Below are 25,164 nucleotides of genomic sequence, written 5' to 3'. Positions count from 1 at the left end.
TTTTGAAAATCTATATAGTATTGCTAAATAAAATATTTTTTTTCTTACACCCCTACTGTCTAGTGTTATATTCACCAGTTGATTACCCATGTCTCATTTCTTTTTGGTCTGTCAAATGTAAGCTTCTTTTCTGGCACAGATCTCTCAAAACTTTGTCAAGGAAATTCATTTACAAACCAGTCTAATTTCCTGCGATCAGGAGGAAATAATCAAATTGAATCAATTAATTTTGTACAAACTGAGTACGGTCCGTTAACCCAGTCTGAATTGGAATGCAGCCTGTTATTAGTGCAGATAACAGCAGTCAGCTGCTCCAGGACCATGTGAGTTTATTTACCATCATTAGATGGTACTGATGCTGACCCTTTCCACCGAGGTGCTTTTGTGACTTCATGTCCATGTCTTTAAACAACTCTGTCCCTTTTTCTCCCACTAAAGCACCCATAGTAATCAGTGTACGTGCCCACATACACTGTACATGTATGTATTCACGGTGTCCATGGGAAATAAAAACACCCAAAAGTATGTTAGTGTTGTTGTTATTAATGTGTGTGTGTGTGTGTGTCTCTCTCTCTCTCTCTCTCCAGCCGGGCAAAGACAGTATGTTGCTTCCTGTCCTGGTGGGTCTGCGGGTCGTCTTCGTCCCTCTCTTCATGCTGTGTAACGTCCAGCCTCGTCACTACCTCCCCGTGCCGTTTGGCCACGACGCCTGGTACATCCTCTTCATGATCTTCTTCTCCTTCTCCAACGGATACCTGGCCAGTCTCTGCATGTGCTTCGGACCCAAGTAAGAACTACACATTTACACCTGATACTGGCTAGTGTTGGTTTCGGCAGAATCTTTCTGATAGTTGGATGAGAAGAACGAGACCACTCTCACGTCTGTGAGTTAAAGTGGAACTCTCATCAATTTTACACATCAAAGTGTGTTTACAGGTCTTGGGGTGCGTTGAAAGTGCATTGTGGGTGATGTAGGCACAGGTTTGTTTTGTCAAGGAATAAAAATGGGGAAATAAAAAAAGACCACGTTATAATGTTACAGAAGTACAGTGCTAGATCGGAGGAGGAGTAGTCTTTTTTTAGATTCTTTTTTTGGGCATTTTAAGACTTTATTTGACAGGACAGCTTAAGACAGGAAAGGGGAGAGAGAGGGGGAACGACATGCAGCAAAAGGCCGCAGGCTGCTGCGGTAAAGACTGAGCCTTTGTGTATGGGGCGCACGCTCAACCAGGTGAACTACCCAGGACCCTGGAGGAGTAGAGTAGTCTTTAAAGTATTGGACTGGAGCCCAGAGCCTATTAGTTTAGCATAAAGACTGGAAGCAAGGGGATAAAGCTAGCCTGGCGACCCTTTAAAGCTCAAAAGAACGCCCACCAGCACCTCTTAACACTCAAAATGAACATGATGCATAGTCTTGCGTTAAGCTAAGCCAACCCTCTCTGGGCTGTAGCACCATACTTGCCGTACAGACATGAGAGTGGTCAACTTTTAACACCCAAAGTAGACGTTCGTGTTGCATCCAGGTAAAACGGAACACACAAAGACTTGGACATCATAAAATACATAAAGCATATTAAAAAATATGTAAAAGAAACCCTAAAAGCACCCACACAACCTTGAATCAAACAATGCACATTAGTGACTGCCTCTTTTCATCTAATTCCTGGATAGAAAGTGTATAATGATATGTTGAACTATTCCTTTAAGTGATGCCATATCTAACATCATTGGGTTTCACGGTGAGCTCACTCCTTCCTAATGAATTTTGTCCCTCTGTTGTCTCTGTACAGGAAGGTCTCCCAGCATGAGGCGGAGACGGCCGGGGCCATCATGGCCTTCTTCTTGTCCCTCGGCTTGGCGCTGGGCGCTGCAGTCTCATTTGCTTTCCGGGCCATGATCTGAAAGATCTCCGGTCAGACCTTCAGTAGACGTAGACTTAGATTAGACCACCCCGCCCTCAAACACTCTCCCCGTCTTTACCGGTCATGGGAGAGCCGTGCTTCTCTGCAACAATCTCCCCGACTGAGTGGAGACAGCACGGCAGATTAGAAGACTAGAGGACCTCAGTCTTCTGAACTTGTCTCATCCAGCCATCTCGGCAACAATATAAGCTGAAACATGTTAAGTGAATATTAGTTCTCTCGATGCCATTGATCAAGCGGGTTGTTTCTCTGTGATGGAATTGAAGAGTTCAGAGTACAACTCAACAAGCAAATCGAAACCAAAAGTGTAGAGTAATCAGTTGCAGTGGACTCGTCACGACAGCTGAAATTCTTCAAGGTGCGTTTTAAGTTTCCCCGGACATAACGAATCTTGAGCCCAGTGTTAGTGAAGACGTCCTGTACACGCAGTATCCTCGATCCTCGTTCATAAAACGTTCTTGTGATAAAATGGCTTGTAAAGTAATACATTTCTTTCACTGTCTTTAGAAATCCTAAGAAGTTAGGATGGTGTGTACATAAAGTCTTAACACATTTTTATTAATGAGGCTCTTAGATTCTGCTGTTCGGCTCATCTACATAAACCGGTAAATTGTAACCCATCAGTTTGTAAACTGATCTCAATGTGAAATATATATATATTTTTTTTATGACTCTGGACTGGTGCAGCTTTTTAACTTTGATCAAGCCAAATACTTAAAGACAATATGGGAAAATGATGAACTTTGAAGGGAGATTACCATTATCCATCCAACGGCTAATTATAAATGTGCCTTCCTCAAACTTCCTCATAACAAATGAGTAAATTCTCTAAGAATGTAAGGCTGGACTAAATCCTAAAGACCATGTTTCAATCAATCTGCTAAATATTTGTTGTCTTAGAGAGTGGTGTTTGTTTTTTAGTTACAGATGAAGTTGTACCAGTGTGGGTCTATTTGGTTTGTCTGAAAACACAGAGGTCACATTTTCGGTCTAGATTTTTCAGCCCCCATGTTGTTTTTACTGTTACTGTGTCTTCCTGATGAACATATTTTGCCACAATGTATTTTTGAACGCAGCAAAAAGAAAATCTGCAGCTGTCAGTGACGTGAAATGTACCATTTATGAGTGAGATATTCTTTTGCCTTCATGAGCCTGTGACATTTCTCATTTGAACATGTTTTCATAGATAAGTTTTGTATCCAAAATAGTTTTTTGTATGTTTTTCAAACTTTACGACTTGGCTCTCGCTGAGTTGGTGGTGTTACGAATGAGGAGGTAAAAGGCCTCATGCCCATCAGTGTTATATTTTTATGGCCTTTTGGATGCTTTTTTTTTTTTTAAGTTTTCTTTAATTGTCCAAATATTACTCATAATGCAAGCTGTATAGATCCTAACTGCCTGTTTTTTTTTTTTAAAAGCACAACATTGGTCTGTTCTTCCATACTTAGTGTTTGGTTGGTATGGAGTCATGGACCATTAAAAAGTTACTTATATTGCAGCTTCAAACTGTTCTGTGATCAAATAAAACTGTATTTTTAAGAATCTGGCTCCTCCTGCTGGTCATTTGTGGAAACACACTGCTTGACATTTCAGCAGCTGATTAGGTTAGATAATAATAATACATTTTATTTCTATAGCGCTTTACATGGTACTCAGAGACACTTTGCAATAAAACCAGCACCTCAAGCACATTAAAAACATAAGCAATAAAACCAACACATAAAACAAGCATATTAAAAGCAATTAAAAACAATAAAACCAGTAACTATCAGGGGAGAAATGTAAAACTAGCATTTTGAATGTGTCCAGGTCAGTACAGTCACAGATGTGTATGGGTAGGGAGATCCAGAGGGAGGGGGCTGCAATGGTAAAAGCTCTTGTCACCACATGATCTGGTAATGAAGAAATTCTGTTATTTATAAAACCTCTGAACACAACCGGCTCTTTACTTAATTCACTTGAATGTACAGTATGAACTGGCTGCGTTTCTCAGCTGATAATACTCGCTGATCTTTCCCTTGTGCTGCGTCTGCATGTGACTGAATAATGCAGTCAACAAGAATACGCCTCCGTCTTTGTCACAGAAAAATGCAGCATTTCTTGGCAACTTCTCAGTGACCCTTTATGAAACAAGGCCGTTGATTAGGCAAGTCTTAACTCAGGGAAAGCATACTTACTGCTCTGAAATGTAAGACTAACTCAACAATAAATAAATAAATAAATATAAAAACTGATTTTCCATTACAGTTTTTCTCCATTGCTTCAACACATTTCTTAAAATAAACCCAAGTTAACTGCATTAACACTTTTCCCCAGTTTACTTAACTTTAGCAGCTGCCAGTGATTTCTCTTGGGCTACACTTCCCTGAATGGTGGTTACAGCTATAAGCAACCTGAAGGGAATAACTGCTTATACAGTATAACTATTTGTATAGTACCTTTCATACAAGAAATGCAGCATAAAGGGCTATTACAGTAAGGAAATTACATTAGATTTTCTTTTAAGATTATTTTTGGGCATTACAGGCATTACAGGAGATCAGTTGCATTGTTTTTTTAATCAGGGCAGCAGTTTTCAGATTACATTATGTGCTTACATAATTGCAAAAGGGTTCTCCAATGTTTTCTCAGTTAGCCTTTTAAAATAGATTAGTAAACAGAATGTGGTGTGTGTGTGTATATATATATATATATATATATATATATATATATATATATATATATATATATATATATATATATATATATATATATCCAAAATTACATGAGATTTAAGCATTCAAAACTGGACTGAAATAGCACACTGTCAGTTTGTGTATTAGATGCATTGGGTTTAGTGTTGTGAAGAACTGGTTCAGAGACATGAGAAATGGGTCTTGAAAATTGTGTTTATATGCAAGAAGAAAAAAAACAAACTAATGTCAGTTGGTTCACATTTAATAGTCTTTTCCAATAAACAATCCTATAAAAGAACAGACAAAAAAAGAGCCAAGAATTGAATTGAGGATTTATTCTTAAGGTAAACATTTTATTCAAAAATAAATTACCGGAGATATCTTTAAAAGGCAGACACACATTGTCTCCAACCCACTCGTCACAATCAAATGATTTTCATATCAGAATCCAAATATTCACACCACGTTTCTATTAACGTCCGTCCTCATGAAAAGCAGATAGACTAGTGTAAACCCTAAAGCAGCAACTTATTCTTAAACAAACCAGACTGTTAAGTTGATCGAAAAACATACAGCCATTGTCAACGGATTCACTATAAAATGTATACAAAGTTTATTTAAATATTTAATGCAACATACATGCCCAATTTGTAATATGTGAACACAGAAAGAGAGAGAGAGAGGCTGTATAGTATGAGACTGGCGATTGAGGTGAGAAATGTGGATGGAATCAATAAAAAAAAAGAAAAAAAAAAAAAAAAAAAGAGCTCAGACAAAAAAGAGCAGCTGTGAGAAATATAAAAAGGGGGGTTCAGTTGATTAAATAACATTACGTCAGGTCTCTATTGTAGAGTAACCACATTTTATCAAGCTGTTTTCGGCAGACCCAGCTCTGACGGAGAAATGGTCAACAGAGTGACTTCGATGTATCCAACTCTAGAGAAGGAGGGGCAAAAAGGCAGTAGATACAATCATTTCTGGTCAGTTAAAGAAACCGTTTTGGGAGATTTGCTAATTCAGTTTTGCTGAGAGTTTGATGAGAAGATTTATACTGCTCTCGTTTCTATGGAGTAGCACCACCAACACGTACTCAAGAAAGCAAATAGGCATATTTTCCAAAATGTCAAACTATTCCTAAAAAGGTGTAATAGGAGTTTAAGCTTAAAAAAAAAAAAAAAAAAAAAAAAAAACACTATATCTCTAACTCCCCAAAAGTGAAAGAAGGCTCCGTAAGGAAAGAATTGAGAACCTAAAAACGTGAGGGGAAACATCCAGGGCTAGTGTGGCCTTCATGAAAGGCGGTGAAAGTGAAAATGGTTCAAAATGACAGACAGCCCTCCCCGGCGACCTGACTACAGAGGCCTGGACTCTAAAAAGGTTCTTAGCTAGCTTAATGCTACAACGCAGTAGCTCTTAACAGCATGCAGAGGGCCAAACACTGGCAGGTCCGCTACGAGACGCCAAAGGCCCGATAAAACACGTCAGTCCTAAAATTAAAAACATGTCACAAAAAAAATCAGCTGAGAGGCTCGAGGCTTCCTATAGTTCTCTTCAGGATTACAAAATCACAAAATATTAAAAAGGGAAAGACAAAAAGACGTACAGATGTGTAGAAGCAACCTGAGCCCAGAGTTTGATAATATGCCACCTGGCTAACGCGCCTTCCAAACTTAAAGTGTGAGAATCTAAATGAACGGGAGACAGCCAGGTGAACTAGTGGTGTCAGAAGAAGTTCATACAGATTCATTTCCAGTTCAGTTCAGATTTGTAGAAGAAGACGGATCAATTCACCAGGACAGACTGGAACCGTGACGGTTATTAAAAAAAAACAAAAAAAACAACAAAAAACTCTCCAGCTTGTCCGTGACGGGGTTTTCGATTTACTCCCACTTCAGTAGAATCAATACAATCGTATTCCTGATTTCACTGAAATAACAAAAGACACGAGCACGACAAATCACCTCATTATTAGTCGATTATCACTTGTGCTTGTAGGAAACGTTAATAAACAGGCTGAAGAGAAAGTAAACTGAGCTCTGGCCTGTAAGACAAAACGACTAATGCACAGAAACGTGTTTTCAGTTTGCATCCATTGTTGACAACAGTTGCCTACGGCGGTGTCAGTTTTCCCTGAATTACAGCTCAATCCTGAAGCGAGTGCAATCTGCTACCAGCAAGTGTGTGTGTGTTTGTGTTTTTGTGTGTGTGTGTGTGTGTGTTTTGTGTGTGTGTGTGTGTGTGTGTGTGTGTGTGTGTGTGTGTGTGTGTGAGTCTACAACACAAGACACATCTATCACAGCATGGCACACTGGAGAAGATGACCGTCCTTTAGGTCCCGTTTTGGCAAGAGGCGTCGCCACCGGCTCGTCTGCTCGGCCCTCTCATGAAGCTGCAGTTTCTGCTCTGAGGCACTAGGGGGCGATGAAGAGCAGGGCAGACGGCGAGCCTACAGGTCCACAACAGCAAATATTGGGGCAGCGATGGTGTGATGATGGACGTTTGGAGGGGGATAAAAGAGGGTCAGCTTTGGTGTTGGACTAGTTTCACTGTTCTAGGATTGAACACATTGAGCGAGTGGGCAGGGGGGTGATGAACATGATGGGGGAGAGGGGGTGGGGAAGAGCATCAGTGAGTCTTTAACTTGGTGTGCTGTGAGCTCTGCTCTGTCAAGCTGGCTTTGAGGGAGTTAACCACCGTCTGTCGGACGTTGTCTTCCATATAATGTTCACTTAGTGGCTTCAAAACCTGCGGGAGAGGGGAGACAAAAAGAGGATTCTGTGTGAGAACAAATCAAGTTAACTTGTCTATAAAATAAAAACAACAACACTGTATACGGTATATAAAAAAGGGAACAAAGAAACAAAGAAAGTAGGTTAGGGGAAAAAAACTTTAAGGTAAACTAAAGAATCAAAAACAGGATACGGTCTCCAAAATGGCAACCACAGAAACAAAACCCCAGACTCACAACCCAACTGAACAAAACAGCTTCAACTGAAAAAGAAAAAACGTTAAAGAAAAAAAGAAATCAGCCATCAAAGATGATTCAAAACCATTTGGGCAGGCGTCCATGAGATCCTGAGATGAGCCTGGCCTGCCAGTGTTCAGAGGGGGTCCAGGGGTTAAAGTACAAGAATCCAGCACCATTGGACTCAACGTTAGCAATAAAAAGAAGCCAGCAAAGGAAGTGTGGATATGAGAAGGAAGTTTAACAGTCTGTAAATCGGGCCAGTAGCTAGTTCATCTTCTTGTAGTTGTTGTTGAGAGGAGACAGAGCCTGGAGTCCCAGCATGGCTCCTGGTGGGAATGAAGGGAGGAGAGAGACGGGCCAAGCCAGGCGGCTCCTGACAGGCTCCAAAAGTTTGGAAAACACCTGAGAGGACAGCAGGGAGGAACGGGAGAGTTAAAACAAGAACCAAGACTGACAGCGAGACAAACACTGGAGCAGGAGGGATAAAAGATGAGAAAGATGTATCCAGACATTTGGGGAAGAGATTAAGCAGAAATAATAATAATAAAAAAAAAGGTAACAAAAAGATAAGGAGAGATTAAAGCCTGAGGAAACTTGGTAGATGTTGAACCAAACCAATGAAAAGAATAGAGGGAGACTGGTAGCAGCAGGTGGGGAAAGTAAAAGGAAAGGAAATACGGCAGGCAGAAGATCAGAGAAATGGGAACCGACACCGCTCACCTTTCTGACCGTCTTCTGTAAAGCAGGGAGGGAGGAAGAGACACAAAAGCAGAGGACGGAGGGAGACGTCAGAGGAGACAGTGAGGGCTGCGTTTGTGGTGAATCCCAAACATTCATGAAACTCAAAAATACAGTAGATAAGGAACACGGAAACCCCCTCTGACTTCATATCTGTGCTCCTGAGTGCCGAGTCTGCAGGCCAACAACTGAAGGAAGAATGAAAGCGAATAAAAGTAGGGGCTGATTAGGTTTCAGAGTGGAGGGGTGGGGGGGCACTGAAAAGTGATGAAGAGAGTGTGAGATGGATGATAGCATGTGAAGCCAATCATAAACATGCAGTGAACCGAAGGAAATAAAAACTGATGGATCTTGTTTCTCTGGCTTTTAAAAAAAAAAAAAAAATCACCTTGAAATAAAAAAAGCAACACCAATCAAATTAAAATGGGAAACTACAGTAAACTACATTTGATGAGGTTATATCTGCATTAGTATCCGACACATTTCTAATTTCCACACCTTTTCTGATGAAAAACCTAAAGTGTTCTCGCTTAAGGTAGTTGATGTCACTCAAGCTTAGTACCTAAATGCCATAACAGCTATTACAAATGTAGCCATCTAATTGTTGAAAGTGTTACCCTTAAGCCAATTCAAAATAGGCCAAATCTTTAAAATAAACCTATTTCCTGCTACGCAATATCTGTTCTCACCGTGTAGATTAACCAAGACAAACACACACACACTGTACACATACACACATTGTACACACACTGTACACACACCTCCTCGACAACCCACCTGTTCCCAGAGCGTCTCGGCCACCAGATCTATCATCGTTCCCAACTCCCGAAACTCTCCGGAATACTTCACATACGCCCAGGCGCAGAGCGAAAGCAGCGCCACGCCCATGACCAGGTTAGACAGCACCGCTAGGGTGCTCAGCCCGATGAAGCCCGTCACACCGGACACCACGTAGGTGGCAAACATGACTGCGAAAAGCGTGGCAGGTGTGCGTGCTGTGTAGAAGATGTTTTTGCCGTCGTTGTGCTTGGAGAAGTTGGTGTAGGTCTCGTCCAGCTCGGACTCCAGCTGGCTCTGGTAGCGCTGGCAGAACTCCTCGCCGCCCATTTTCTTCACGGAGCGGAAGTAATGCACCGAGTGCTCGCGAAACTCCTCGTGGAAGCGCTCCAGGTCGGCCGGCGCAATGTATGGCTTGTCCCCACCGCAGACCTGAAAGTGAGAGGAAGAAAGTTTGACTGACCGAAGAGATGAAGACTCAAGGGAACTCCAGTTAGATATTCATTAGGCCCCATTTTGCAGGACTTTTATTACATATTATGGGATTTGAACAATTCTGTTCAGTGTGCTGCTAGCTTCCTACACCCTGCTCTCCCTCAATGACGCCTGCTCGTCTTTGGCGGCCTTTGGGTTATTGAAATGACTGTGCTTCACGATGATTGTGCAAGACAAACATGTCCTTACCAGTTCCATTTTCTTGCCGTACAGGTCTTTGGCTCCCGCCACAGCAGTCAAGTTGTTGGCTTCTGCTGTCGCCTGACAAACAGGAGAAAACGGTGAGATTCAAGATAAAACCTGAAATGTGTGACCCGTACTCAAGATCCCCTCAGACAGTAACTGACCTGCAGCATGGACTTTGGGTGAGGCAGTTCCTCCCCTTGGTAGATCTTTATGTAAGCCTGCAGGAATGTACAATAATACTGATTATCACGCCAGTCTTTCCTGTACAATGTTAAAGGAGAAATCCGGCACAAAATGAAGCTAGGGGTTAATAACACGTGTGTACCAAGTCGACCGCTCTCTGGGATATGTTTTCATGCTAATCAAATGTGACCAGTTTTATCGCAAACCGCTAATTAGCTTATAACGCTAGTAGTCGAGGGCAAGGGTAAAGTAACAAGAAATCGCTATTTCTATACCACTAACAAGGCTCAAAATACGAACGCCAGTAGCATAGCTCAAACACTGCGTTCGGCGTTCGACTGGTCATGACGGTTTTCCCAAGATGTATACACAAACGGTACAGTCTTTATGAACTCTCTTTTTAATAAACTGTCTGTACACTTACAAAATTCTTAATGCTTCAGTTTACATGTAGGGACCCTCATTATGCTACCATGGAAGTGTGGTGCTATTTTGAGCCTTGTTAGTGGTATAGAAATAGCGATTTCTTTTTACTTTACCCGTGCCCCGACGACTAGTGTTATAAGCTAATTAGCAGTTTGCGATAAAACTGGTCACATTCGATTAGCATGAAAACATATCCCAGAGAACGGTCGACTCGGTACATGTGTGTTATTAACTCCTGGGTTCATTTGGCGCAGGAATTTAACAGCCTGGTAAGAACTTTTTTACGACTCACTCACGGGGACATATTGCACATAGGCGGTGTTTATAAAAAAACAACAACCATTCATACATGTACATGTCTACTGCGGTTAAAAACCCAAAACATTTTGTGTCGTTTATTCACCCTAAAGCTTTTGCAGACTAGGTGGTAGAGTGTATAATTTGAGGCTTTGTTTATCGACCTCTGTGAAACTACTAGACTTTAATAAAATCCTGCAGGACCTTGAAGTACTCCAGGAGATCTCTGCAGGTGACTTTGTTCCCTCCAATCTCCTTCTCCACCAGTCGGTCTGGGGCCAGGAGGAGAGGCACCAGTTTGGCCAGCGCACTCTTAAAATCATCATCGATGTCTGAAACACACAAACACACACCTTGATGGTCCTCTGAAACATGACATTTCATTCCAGCACGCTTTAGCTACACCTCTTCCATTATTCGTGCATGTTCCGGTTTTCTCACCTTTCAGCCTGCCGTCAAAGTAAGGGTTGGTGGCCACCTTGAGGCCCGGATGTGGCAGCAGGAAGCAGCCGATGTTGGAGAAGCAGGAGTGGATGTGCTTCCTGACATTCTGCAGCTCTTCGTGTTGGTTCTGTTTCACCTGAGGCGGCAGACAACTATTTACTCTCACAGTCAAAGTGTGTGCTTTTTCTTCTCGTCGTGAACGGACGTGTGGAATGTGTACACACACACACGCCGCGTGCTAAGCAAATTTGCGCGCACCTGAACAGACGATGACATCAAGTATGTCGGCGCTCTTTGAAACGAGGTGTGGTGTGTTCGACAGGAGCAGTGAGTGTGTGCCCTGCTGCATAAATATCTTCAAAAATGTGTAGAAATATCAGGGTCGAAAAATATTTTCTGCTGCGACAAAAAAATAAGTGCAATTTCAACTTTATTTAAATAAAATTCTCACCTGTAGTCTTTTGTTTAGGAAGTTGTTGCCTCCTTCCAGTCCGTAGGCGTGTTCATAAGGATAACACCAGTCCCGAATCAGAAACATCAGGGACTGAAACACACCGCCAACATCACAGAGACACAATGAGACACAAAGACAAATTACAGATATAGATATTGTTCCCATAAATCAGAAAGTGATCAATATTAATACAATATTATACTTTATTGTCCATACCTTTCCTGTTTTCAGTTACAGGGTTCATTATAATAAATAATATTACCATTATAAAAATACATGACTTGCTGTGCAGCCACATATTGTACACTGTAGATAGATTTTCTTGACAAGGTGCATGTTTAATGGTACATGACATTCATTCATTAGGACTACATGCATGTACACAGTCAGAAGCAGTCAGTACCTGGAAAGGTTTCAGGTAGATCTCTTCCATTGCCAGCCGGCCATATTCTGTGAAGAGCTACATATGAGAGAGAAAGAAATTGATAAATGACGACCAGAAAACAGGAGTTACTCTAACTTTGGTGCCACTTTCTCCTGGGAAGAGTGGAAGATATGACACCAACCTGCAAATGCTGCAGGTCATCTTCCTGTATGTTCTGGGACAGATTGTACACCTAAAATCCAAGAAACAACATGAGACATACATGTTGACATTTTGTGAGACAGAAAAGCAACAGCATATTTTCAAGAAGACGTAATTTAAAGTCCCACCTGTACAGAGCTGGTCATTGTGCTGAGGGCGAACACAGTAGCACAGTCCTTTATGGTGGACTGGCTGTCAAAGGCTCCCTGAGTGTCAACGAGGAGCACCGCGACCTGTTGGGACGAGATGCAACAATCGGAATATGCTGCCAACCTGTGACATTTTTTATGAAGCTCATAAAAAGGACTTATCGTATCGTTTGTTTAATAAATGTGTACCTTGCTGCCATCAGGCTTGTCGACCACAAAGACTTCGCTCCAGATCTGAATTCCCGTTGTCTCCCTCTCGCAGCCTCCTCTCCAGGTAAACCCTGTCAGGGGCTCATCATCCCCTCCCATCCACGGCTTGCCCTGTTGCAGAGGTGAAGAGGGAAGAGACAGATGAGAGGAAAGAGAAATAGAAGAGATTAAGTTTGGTTGGGACAGGAAAAATAGGGGAAAATCCACACGGATTTAAGAGGAAAGATGAGAGGGGAAGAGAAGACAGAGATTGTGAGGAGGAGGTAGAGAGATAATGGTACGAGAGAAAGAGGGGAGGAGAGGAACAGGTCAATGGACTTAAGTCCACCAGCATTTGGCTCAGATTACCATCTCAAGAAGAGATGCGGTGTAAGTATTGCATTATAGAGTCATGCTTTATATTTTTTATTGTGTTATTTGAGAGCACAGTATTTTCAAACCCCTTGTCCAAATTAATATAAAATTTGATTTTTACATTAGAGCTGGGCAATATATTGAATTTTGGATATCGTAATACGGCATAAGTGTTGTCTTTTCCTGGTTTTAAAGGCTGCATTACAGTAAAGTGATGTCATTTTCTGAACATACCAGACTGTTGTAACTGTTCTATTATTTGCCTTTACCCACTTAGTCATTATATCCACATTACTGATGATTATTGATCAAAAATCTCAGTGTAAATATTTTGTGAAAGCACCAATAGTCAACACTACAATATCGTTGCGGTATCGATAGAGGTATTTGGTCAAAAATATCGGGATATTTGATTTTCTCCGTATCGCCCAGCCCTATTTTACATTTACACATCTAATAGACAAAATGCATTGATTTTGGTGACAGGGTAGACTATAGTCCAAAACCACCAGGCCACATTTGGATGGGCCTTATATAACTAACATGTAATCTACCAGTACAATGTTGATGATTGTTGAACTTGAGTACAGATCACTCTGGGACACACTGAATGAAATGCGACTCCCACAGTGACAAGACTAGTGGCACTGCAGCACAATTTGAGACTCAAAACTATAACAAAAAGGATTTAATGTTTATTTTGTCAGAGTACAAAAAGGTCAAATTGAAGCAACACATTGTGCCCTTGTTTTGATTTCCAGCGGTTAAGTGAGGAGATCCACTAACCACAAATAGGAAATGTATAAACAAGCCTCACAAGCAAATACCTCATTTGCAAGGCAAAATATGCACAGACACTGATTTCTTGGTTTCTATAACATGACATCTGTCCTGAATGCCTCACCAGGATCTTTTGACTGAGCAAGATGTCATTTGTCATTTGATAACACCAAATTCCTGCAGTCCAATAATAATAATAATAATAATAATAATAATAATAATAATAATAATAATAATAATACCAACCAGATAAAGCACACGACAGTGACAACTGCTATTTGTAACATTAACTTCTGCATGTAACTGAATATAAAGAACCACAGCCTGAACAAACTGCATCAGTGTTTGGGGAAAAATGTCAACATGAGCAGATCTGGTCAGACTTGCATGAATGCCCACGTTCATGCTGCCCAACAGCTGTGAGAAAAACATTCCTCCGTCTTTACGGTTGTGTGTATTAAGAGTGTGTGTGCGCAAGTGAGTGTAAGGTGATCCTGGCTGCTTCTGAAAGACTAGTTGTGTGTCAGAGCGAGTCACACAGTTGTTGGATGGACATGCTCAAAAATGTGTGTCTGGGTATGTAATGTACTACTTTGTGTAATTTGTATTTACAGACATTATTTCAAAAGGTCAGTAACCACACAGAGAAATTAGACTTTATTAGACTGAAACTCAAAACTTGATGAACCTGATTTAATACTGTATAAAAGTTCTCAAACTCTTATTATGAAACCTAATTATGGTAAAAGTTCACCTGCCCAGAAGGCTGAGACAAGTTGAACCACCTTGCCTTATTCATGCCCCTTGCTACACAAAACTTATTTTTGCTTGTCACATTCAGGTACACATGCCAGTACTGGTTGTAAGCTCATCTGCTGTACTTGTTCATCGAGCCCACCTGTTTTCACAATCTCTACGGACTGTGAATGTTACAATATATTAAAGCCCCAGAGGAAGGATGAGCTGTTTGATGTTTACTTAGCTCATGTAAAACACAACAACAAGTGTGAACCAATTATTTACTGCGCTCACCATCACTCTGCACCAGTTGATAACTGATATAATTATATGCATTTTCTACGACCATCACAGGCCTATTTTAAATTGATTAATTTAATATCTTAATATCTTTGCTTTTGTAAAAAAAACAAAAAACTTTTGTGATTCTTCAACAGGTCAAGGGCCCGTTTCAGGAAGGAGGTTTAACAAACTCTGAGTCTAACCCTGATCTCGGAGTTGATTTACCCTGAGATGGGAAACAGCTGAACAGCTGATTTGAGTTTGTTCAATCAACTCAGAGTAGGTTCACTCAGAGTTAAGCGCGTGCACCACCACTATAAAAAAGGCAGCATGAATGGAGCCATGATACTACGATTCACCATGGCAACAACCACAAACAAAATTGGTCAGCATACTTTACCCCTCTGGAACTTGAACTACTCATGCGCACATACAGAGAGTTTGAATATACAGTATATTTGGTTTAAAATAGCAACACGTGTGCTGCTGCAAAATAGCTAGAATTGGTGTGGGAGAAAATTGCTGCTCGAGTCAACGCATAAGCATTGACAGTGTATTAATTTCATATTTAAATCACAAGTAACCTATAATATTACTGGTGAAAACTAGAATGGTATTACACCTATAATTTCATTTAGGTGCAATCCTGCGGGAAAAAAGTAAGCTACTACAAATCCTATTCTGAGGCTGCAGCACTATGTCATTAACCGAACTATAATTTATAATCATTTAATTCTTTTTAATGGCTCTCACTGGTTTGTGTCCAGGGAACACTACAAAAACGTTTAAAAAAAAAAACGTTTCAGAGCAAGGCACACTTTCCTGACAGCTGTGCATACAATGGCTTTACTAATATGCTCCGCATCACCAATGTTGTTAAGAAAAACATAATGCAACACAAAGAATCTGCTGGGATGTAAAAGCATGTCCACGATGGTGGATGTTAGGGATATGAGGACGGATAAGGTATCTATCTACATATCTGATTGACTGTAAAGAAAAACGATACCTCTCAAATAGGTAGTTATCTGGAAATGAAAATGCATCTATAGTCGGGGCCTCAATATCATCTCCCGACGTATGTTTAACTCCCTGTGAAGTAATACAGCTTCTTCATCAACGGGATAGTCCACAAAAGGACATGCCATGTTCGAGGAAAAAAAAACGTTTTATAATCTGCCTAACACAGTTAATAAACCAACCCTGTTTTTTTATTCATGCAGACGACAACACTGCTCTAAAATGCGCCTGATACAGACTGAATGAATGAGGAAATGAAAGCGCGCTGTGTCGGAGTAGACTGAGAGAAACTCGAGGTTTCTTGAAGAAAACCTGTTCCCGACCAGGTTAGTTTTGACTCTGAGGTTAAGTTACCTCTCCTTCTGAAACGGGCTGGAGTTACCCCTCTCTCTCAGGTTTGATTAAGAGTTTTCACTAACCTGCTTTCTGAAACAGACCCCTGATTATTCCCTTTTGATGTCCATAAAAAAGAAGAATTTACCAGCTACGGAACAAATGGCCAAACCAAATAAATATATAAAGTAAACATATCTCCTTAGAAACAGTGTAGGATTTAGTACTAGATCAGGACAGGTGTGAGAGAATCAGTGCTTTTTAAAGATGTCTGCATCAGCAATAAGCATCACAACTACAGTATAATAGATTCGTTAATTAGTCAATTGACAGAAAATGAACAAGGCAACTGTTTTTTAATAATCAATTCATCGTTTTGAGTCAAAATTCACTGGTTCCTGCTTCTTCAATGTTAATATTTTCTTCAGTCTTCTCTAACTTAAAATTTTATATATCGGGAAATTGTGGTGGAATTGTTTTAACCATTTTGTGACCTTTTATATTCGATTAATCAAGAAATTATGTTAAATGATAAATATCAAAAGGAATAGCCAATAACCACATCATTGCACAAGTTATCTTTTTTCACAGTCCACAAACTCCACCCAGTTCCAGCCTGTGAAAAGACACATGCACATCACAGACAAATATCTTTTTAATATCAGTAACAATATCAGTTAACTTTACCATTTATATTTCAAACAAGCCCCAGTGTTCAAAATGAAAGTGGTATCAGTGCACACATGGTGTTAAATATTATTCTGTCTAGATTAGGGCTGGATGTTTAATCAAAAATGTATCAACATCGTAATTCTGAAGCGGTTATCAACGTATTTTTCCCCATGATAATTTCGATAATTTATTTCTGTTGATAGGCCTACTTTCTCCTTAAAAACATTCTACAGCATGTGCAGGGTCCAAAATTAACACTCCCCAAATGCGGGGGCGGGCCGACACGTACACACACACACACACACACAAACACTGGCGCACACACCAAACATATGTCCAGAAACAGTATAAAAGAACACAGTAGTTGTCTCACCTGGCTGTGCATGTAGCGCAGCATGAAGTCCAGCAGGAAGGACTTGCCCTTGCGGAAGGCCCCGGCCACGGACACGACCACCACATTCAGGTCCTTGACGTGATCCTGCAGCAGGATCCTCTCCAGCGCTGCAGCGTCCAGCTCAAAGCTGTGCTCCTCCTCGTTGGCCAGGACAATCTGGATGGGCCTGGCCTTCTCTTCCTCTACCACATCCTGAAGACATGAGTTTGCAATCAATCAGGGGCTTTTCCTTGGCATCGAGAAAGCATTTAAGTGATCACACTGATGATGAGGCAGGTTTTACGGAGGAGATAGGGAACTGAAATTTACGAAGCTGAGATCAGCAAACAAAGTGTCTGGGGGGAAATAAGGTGACCACATGCAGCAGCCTGACGTACAGCTAGAATTCAAAGATTTTAAAATTTAAAATACACACACATTGTGTTCTACTCGTGGGTATTCTCTTCCTTAACATTTATAAAATGACAAAAAAAAAAAAAAAAAAAAAGATTCTCCTAGATAAATCTTAGTTTGATACGGTATGCGTGCTTGTCAATGGACAGGAATATAGTATATACACCGTAAAAAAATATCGTAACACTTTACCTCTTCTTCCCGAGTCTCTTCAACTGTTGAGGGGGCGAGGCTGGCATTTTTGCCCGAGTTTGAGGATCTAGTGCTGGGGAGCAATTCATCCTCCAGGTCTTCGGACATGGCTAAAGGAGGCCTCTGCTTATGCCGAAAAATGGGGACATCTTCCACACCACTCAAGCCTTTAGATAACCACACAAAGTAGAGAGAAAGAGAAAGACAGAGAGATTAAATTACATTGGTTAGATAGCATCATGCTGCATGTTAATGTACTGACAATGGGTGTAAAGTGAGAAGGAGGCAAATGTGGACGAAGGGGTTGTGCAAGATGTAGTTTTTTTCTCGTTTTTTTAAAGTAATAGATAATTGTCATAAGTTTGTTTACGTGAGAAAGTGAACTGCCCGGTCAAATTGTAGCTCTCTCCAGCATTCTGCGCTGGGCTAAATACAGTTATCCACTCTGGCCTACCCATCTAGGTCAAGCTCAAAAATAGCCTTGTGCTGAAAATCACAAAGGGCTAGGGAAAAGAACACAAGAAAAGGAAGTTAGGAGGACAGTTTTTTTTTTTCACACAGTTTCTGTGAAAATTAAAGCATGTTTTCTCTAAAACTGCAAGACTCCTTTTACTCCTTGTCACAGTAACATAACTGCAGTATAAGCAAGTGTGCTGAGCCACAAACTGTAATGCATGCAGACTAGTACTTGGCTTAGTTGGTAGCATTATTTTTAGGGCTGATTTGATTAATCATTGATTTATCTGCAGATTGATTTATTAATTCATCGATTTATTGTTGGACATTAAAATTGGAGAACTGGTGAAATTATCTGTCACAATTTCCCAAAGTCCAATGATTAAGATGACACTCCCTGAAGTATACTGAAAGTGGCAATCCTCTTTCCTTGGCCAAAAACCTGACACTGAACAGGCAGGACAACAGGTATCAAGCATTGCTCATTCAAATATCATATACAAATCAGGTTTCGGCAAACCTGCATGACCCATCCCTTCCAATTTGATTTCTCAACCTTGATGAGCAAAGAAAGCCAAAATTACCCATCTGAACAAAAGAGAGACACACCCTGGATACTCCACCTGAACAGTAAGAAAACTAATAAAGCATATAGTAAACTTTGCTCAATGGTGTTTTTTGCCTCCAACGGAGCCTTCCAGGCAGCTAACCCTAACCTTAACCCTAAACATAACCATTTCCGCGCTGCCTGGAAGGTGCCGTTGGGGGCAAAACCGTAAACTTTGCTGCAATGTCATCTATGTCAAACAAGTAAAACCAGAATTTGCTTTTATAATGATGACACATCAAGACAGTCTACAGTAAACAGCAACCGTCAAGAACACATTTTAAGAAGTTACTCCTAATTTGGCAAAGAGTAGGTCTGGGTACCGAAGTTAATACTTTTTAGGCACTGACCGAATTGCCTCTATAGCAGAGAGGTATGTTGTGGGTGGCTAGAAGGGGAGCCATCCACAGATACAGTTAATCCTAAGAATTCACTGTGCCACATGCGCATATAACATTAAAAACATGATCTATAAAATCATACCAACAATTATTTTAATAGCTTAGTATTCTATGCAGTAAAAAAGGTATGCATAAAGGCTTTAGGCCACCCACACATTATTGTAGGCCCAGTTTAATATGCAACTTAAATTTATAAAAAGGGGTTAGGTACCGCTGTTGGAAATTTTTTAACGATACCCAGCCCTACGTATGAGCGCACACCAATGATTTACTCTTGTCCAATTAGCCACATAAATGTTGATTAGGGCTGCAACTAACACTTAAGATTGTTGATTATTTTCTTGGTTGATCCAATAATTTCCTAAAGCCCAAGCTGACATCTTCAAATAGCTTGTTTTGTCCGACTAACAGTCCACAACTTCAAAGATGTTATGTTCACCATCACGCATGACAAAAGAACAGCAGCACATCCGCACAATTTAGAGTTTATTATATCAACTAATTGTTTCTGCTGACAATTATCTAAAGATAGAGCTCAATATGAAAGTCATGAGTGGTTACTCTCCTTTAGACCACTGGGAACTAGGGCTGCTCAATAATGGAAAAAAATCCTTGATCACAATTATTTTGGTAGATTATGAAATCACGATTATTTAACACGATTACTCATTGACTTTAGAAAAGACGTTGCATTTATTAAAAAAAAAACAACATGAAGCAGTTTGACAAATCAACAGTGAAAACACCTTGAACTGTGAAATCAGAGGTGTCAAGTAACAAAGTACAAATACTTTGTTACCTTACTTAAGTATAAATGTTGTGTATCTATACTTTACTTGGAGTAATTATTTTACAGCAGACTTTTTACTTTACTCCTTATGCAATTATCTTTACTTTCTACTCCTTACATTTCAAAAATAGCCTCGTTACTCCTATTTCAGTTCGGCTTGTTTTCATTCCGGCTTGTCATCGTTCAAAAAAAAAAAAAAAAAACCCCCTCCAAAAAAAAAATCCCCAGATAAATCGCAGAATCTGGATAGAGAGTGAATTTGATTGTGGTTGGATGAGAAGTATAAACATATACCATTCCGACACCCTATTGGTTTGTACGCAATCCATCGCACATGCACATGACACAAATTATGTCACACTCCAGCAAGGAAATAGCATACGTATGTAGCCTAGTAGGAAAACTTCCGTATGTAGCCTAGTACAAAGATGTCCGTATGTAGCCTAGTACAAAGATGTCCGTACGTAGCCTAGTACGAAGATGTCCGTACGTAGCCTAGTACGAAGATGTCCGTACGTAGCCTAGTACGAAGATGTCCGTACGTAGCCTAGTACGAAGATGTCCGTACGTAGCCTAGTACGAAGATGTCCGTCGTAGCCTGAGTGCGAAGATGTCCGTGACGTAGCCTGAGTGCGAAGATGTCCGTACGTAGCCTAGTACGAAGATGTCCGTACGTAGCCTAGTACGAAGATGTCCGTACGTAGCCTAGTAGGAAGATGTCCGTACGTAGCCTAGTACGAAGATGTCCGTATGTAGCCTAGCACAAAGATGTCCGTGGCAGACTCAAGAGAACTTGAGCGAAATGTCCCGACCAAGCATCAGTGAGGAGGTTGGTTGCCAGGAAGACCAGCCAAACCTTCAACTTCCCTGGCCGTACCTGGAAGAATCTTTCGAAATGGTTGGATGCAAAAGCAACTCCTTTCGAATGCGCTGCAAGCTCTGCGCACCCAAGTACCACGAGCTAATTGTTTCCCAAACTCACCGTCTAATTTCAAAAAGCATATTGATATAATTTTTTTCCCCCCTTACATTACTTTTATACTTTAAGTAGTTTTGAAACCAGTACTTTTACACTTTTACTTGAGTAAAAAGCTTGAGTTGATACTTCAACTTCTACAGAAGTCTTTTTAAACCCTTGTATCTATACTTCTACCTGAGTAATAAATGTGAATACTTTTGACACATCTGTGTGAAATTCAGATTTTTCTTTATACTTTTCCCGTTTGAACTTTTTTATTCATTCAGAACACAAATAAGAGTTTACTTGCTAAATGTAATGTGCAAAATAATAGTTTCTCGATTACATTGCTTTCGGGATCGTTAGGAGCCAAAATCGTAATCAAAATTCAATTATTGCATAGCCCTATTGGCAACCTTCAGTGCCAAAAACTAAAATTCATTGAGAGGCCACTTAAAGCTGGCTCCAGAAGGTAGTCAATCCCCATAGACACCCCTGTTAAAATGCCCAACCTTACAGCAGAAATAACATCTTTAAAGCCTGATACAAAAGAAAAAAAAAACGGTTAAAAAAAAAAAAAAGGTCTCTATAGCTAAGTTCCCCCTTCATGACAATTGTAGTGATGTTTAAAATGGAGGCAATGACCTAATTTTTGCACATTTTCTAAGTTAGTTTTCTTTTTTCTTAATGGTGAGAATACAGGCTTGTTTGACTACCCCCCCCAACACTGGACCATTTGAAGGTGGTGGGAGGGCAACTTTGAGAACATTAAGTGATATTCTTGCTCAAAAGGACAACTGTAAATAGGGCATTAATAAGATACAACCTGGAGGTGCAGCAAATTCCCAAAGGGCAGCAGCAATGCTGTGCTAGTGTTAGAGAAGCTGCTGTAAGCATGGAGCCGTTACATTAATCTGCTCTGCACACAAATTAGCCCTGCAGATTTTATCAGTCTGTGGTGGTGCAGGTTCCCATCTAGTCCAGAGCAGCACTTTGCAGGATGAAGTGGCACAGACTGCAGCCACAGAGGGGACCCAACACAAAGACACTATTCTGTTGGGACTGCAAGGAGTTGGTGTTGCAGCAGAGTGTGTGTGTGAGAGACAAAACACAATAAGCATGCAAGGAAGCATAACAGCCAGTGAAAAACCATTATCTTTGCTGATATGTGCATTCACTACTACACGCCCATTTCATGTTCAAGTGGCTAACACACTGTCCTACTTCTCATCTTGCAGAAGACGAGGGCAGGACTGAAAATTAGCTACATTACTTCTTATCTTATGGAGGCACTGAGCAGATGTTAGCTGGCATATTTGTTATCCTGCACAGTGAACACTCACACACAAAGTTGTCAAGGGATCACACACACACACACACACACACACACACACACACACACACACACACACACACACACACACACACACACACACACACACACACACCAAGAATAGAGTGTCTACGCAAGCTAGCCTACATCAGCACTGTCCCAAATCAGTTTTCCCATCCCTGGACTCCTGCACTATATCTGAGGCAGACTTTGATAAGGCCATGGTCCATTTAACTTAACCAGCTGTCTAAATATGGGATTTGGTGTAGGAAATGAATGAAGACTTTAAACATTTAGTGGTGAAGTTGAGGCATGCAAGGGGAATGCACTACTGCTAAGTTAGTCAGTGACAAATATTCTGCAAGCAAGATTATGTTGAATATTTTCAGATGTCTTGCTTGTTAAGCCACTTCATATTTGGACCGTAAGAGAGAACACTGGCACAAAAAAAAACTCTTGCAATAATCTTCTCTCTACTGTTGCAACACTGATTATTAATGCCAGTGCTTCTCAAGCAGGGTTTCAACACCCTCTTGTAACATCCAGGCTATGCATTTGAGTGACCAGGCAACATATGTGTATTATATGTCAAGACAACAAGACTGCAAGGCCTGAGTTTATGGAAGAAGATGAGAAATCCACTGAAGCCTATTAAGATGCAGGTTCACTGACTTCCCTGCACACCAGCATCAATAGACAACCTGACACAGCCTCCCTGGACAAGAGTCAAGGAGGGCAAATGTTCAATTGCAGCAAGCAGACCAATCGAGAGTCTGTGAGGACAAAGTGCAGACTAAGAGCAGCAGCAGTTATTGAATGTTGTTGCCACAGAGTCAGCTGGCCTGTGTGAAAGTAGACATAAGGGTTATCATGATAAAAGGAGTCCTCCAGGATATATCTCAGTGATTAGCCTTGGAAACTGACAATTTACTATTTGCTTACCAGTCTTTACAAGGTTTAGCCTAGAGAAAGGTTAGGCTGCAATAACAGACAAAAGAGGAAAAGGATATCAGACTGTTTTTCTCTTTTCGGTTGGTAAAACATAATCTATCTGAAATGATAAACATGCAGAGGTCTAACTAACGATAACTTAAGTCAATTCATCAAATAATTTCCATTTCTATTTGCCATTTGATTGCTAGCTTGATTAAGCAAATGATTAATGATAAGGCTTATAGATTATTAAAGTTATTGTTGATGCTGCAAATTTTCAGTCAATTAACTACTGGATTCATGAGAAACAGGGCCTGGCAGTAGCCTCATTTCCCCAACTTGTCAAAGTATACATACACTGCTTTAAATCCAATTTAAAGACAGCACTGTTGCCACAGATGGGAAGATGGATCCTTGCTGATTAACCATTGAATACTGGATATTTGGAGGTTTACAAATGAAAACTTTAATCCTGATCTTTAAAAAAAAAAAAACATCAACACTGAAGCTTTAGAACCCTGACCAAAGAAATAGTTACTTTGAAAAGCTTGGGAACACATAATTCCACAATTATGAGTAATTTACAGTATATCCCATTAACCTATATAAAAAGGTATATCCCTAACCTTGATGCCAGCTGAATTTAGCCCCGCCCACAACATTTGAGGTGACTAGAATCTGAGTATTACGACGTCAGGCTAGTATATCCCATCATGAGATATTGAATATCAACACCACACTTGAGTCTGGAACCTGCATACCTCAATGCAAGAAAAGCCAGCATCAGTTGTGACATGTAGGCTTTTCATTTTTACAAGAGTCAACAGTGTGTTAATGACTATATAGACTTCTTCTTTTATTTTGTTGTGATTAATAATTACTTAAAATGTAAAATGCCCTGACACTCCTGTATTTAATTGTATTCAGAGGACAAAATTAGCTTCGCAAATACGTGTATAAGTCTGCTGGCATACTGAACGAACTAATAATAGGAGATTTAAAAATATCCGAGTCATTAGTGGGATGAGAAGATTAACGTAACTAGCTATGTGTTGTGTGTAGTTCGTTAGGCTGAAACCTCCATCACAGAAAGCGAGAGTTGCATAAAGCGGACTGTTTCAAAGTTCAAAAACAATGCACTTCAAACCCATACAGGGTGACAGTGCAGCTACAGGCAGGTGTACAGACAATCAACCACGGACAAGCCGCTGGTCCTCTGTGGGTCAGGTGAAAGTGACGGCCCGGACAAATGAGCTGACAGGTGTCGCGTTAAATTTTGTATCCGGGTCAGAACAGCTTTTCCTCTTAAGTTACAGAGAGAAAACACGTTTTGAAAGAGCGAAAACACACCGACAACATGTATCTCCCTCAAGCTAATGTTCACACAGTTTGGACTGTGTTAACACTGTGTTTGCGAAGTACGTTAAAGGAAACACAATCTGGCAGGGGGTACCACATTTTTCAGGACACCGCGGGTGCCTAACTGAAAACAGAGGCTAACGGAAAAGCGAGTTTACCACTCACAAAGACAAAGGCGACAGATACAAACAAAAAAAAACGTTCAAATTTAATCCCCCGCGCCTCAACTTCGCACTCCTTAATCGGTTTACTGTTATACATCTACTCGAGAAAATCAACAACGGTTTACCTTCGTCAACGACTCGGCTTTTACAGCTGGGCTCGAAGTGATTTCGGCTCCTCAACCCGCTCACCTCCGCCATCTTGGACTACTGAAATCTAACGTGGCTGACGTCAAAGGAGCTTTTTTTCTTCTCACGCTGTCTGCTGAAGTTCATGCCGCCCGAGGCTGCTGCAGCTGGGTAAAGTACCAGAATGCAAACTATGCTTTAAGCAAAAACACCAATTATTTTCAAAAGCGCATGTTCATTTTCTTTGACACTAGTCTGTTATAAATTATGTAGGCCTATTTTATAGGTTTACACTTTTATATTTTTTTTATCATTGAACTATTGTAAAGCTTGTTTACAACTTACAGAAACAATATGACTTATAATGCC

General features: G+C 40.5%; 2 protein-coding genes across 6 annotated transcripts in view; one reads left to right on the top strand and one right to left on the bottom strand.

Moving 5' to 3' along the window:
* LOC114572070 (equilibrative nucleoside transporter 1) overlaps nucleotides 1-3,464 on the top strand; it is a 48,397-nt gene extending 44,933 nt beyond the window's left edge. For all 5 annotated transcript variants that reach the window (XM_028603500.1, XM_028603499.1, XM_028603503.1 and 2 more), the window contains exons 12-13: nucleotides 588-787; nucleotides 1,791-3,464. In XM_028603500.1, coding sequence (XP_028459301.1) covers nucleotides 588-787; nucleotides 1,791-1,902 — 312 coding nt within the window. In that variant the 3' untranslated portion in view covers nucleotides 1,903-3,464. The remainder of the gene's footprint in view (nucleotides 1-587; nucleotides 788-1,790) is intronic.
* Nucleotides 3,465-4,929: 1,465 nt separating this feature from the next.
* Nucleotides 4,930-24,923, bottom strand: LOC114572106 (atlastin-2). Its single transcript, XM_028603557.1, has 14 exons — nucleotides 24,795-24,923; nucleotides 17,669-17,835; nucleotides 17,063-17,275; nucleotides 12,490-12,621; nucleotides 12,280-12,384; nucleotides 12,132-12,182; nucleotides 11,969-12,025; nucleotides 11,563-11,655; nucleotides 11,109-11,247; nucleotides 10,872-10,999; nucleotides 9,923-9,979; nucleotides 9,765-9,836; nucleotides 9,081-9,512; nucleotides 4,930-7,342 (listed from the first exon to the last, which is right to left on the bottom strand). Exons 1-14 carry the CDS (start codon nucleotides 24,865-24,867, stop codon nucleotides 7,223-7,225), a joined length of 1,839 nt encoding a protein of 612 aa, XP_028459358.1. The 5' UTR covers nucleotides 24,868-24,923; the 3' UTR covers nucleotides 4,930-7,222.
* Between the last annotated feature and the right edge of the window lie 241 nt (nucleotides 24,924-25,164).

This window comes from Perca flavescens, chromosome 17 (assembly GCF_004354835.1).
Source record: "Perca flavescens isolate YP-PL-M2 chromosome 17, PFLA_1.0, whole genome shotgun sequence".
Taxonomy (NCBI): domain Eukaryota; kingdom Metazoa; phylum Chordata; class Actinopteri; order Perciformes; family Percidae; genus Perca; species Perca flavescens.
Note: the sequence above shows the minus strand (reverse complement) of the source record. Positions and strands in the feature narration are given on the sequence as shown.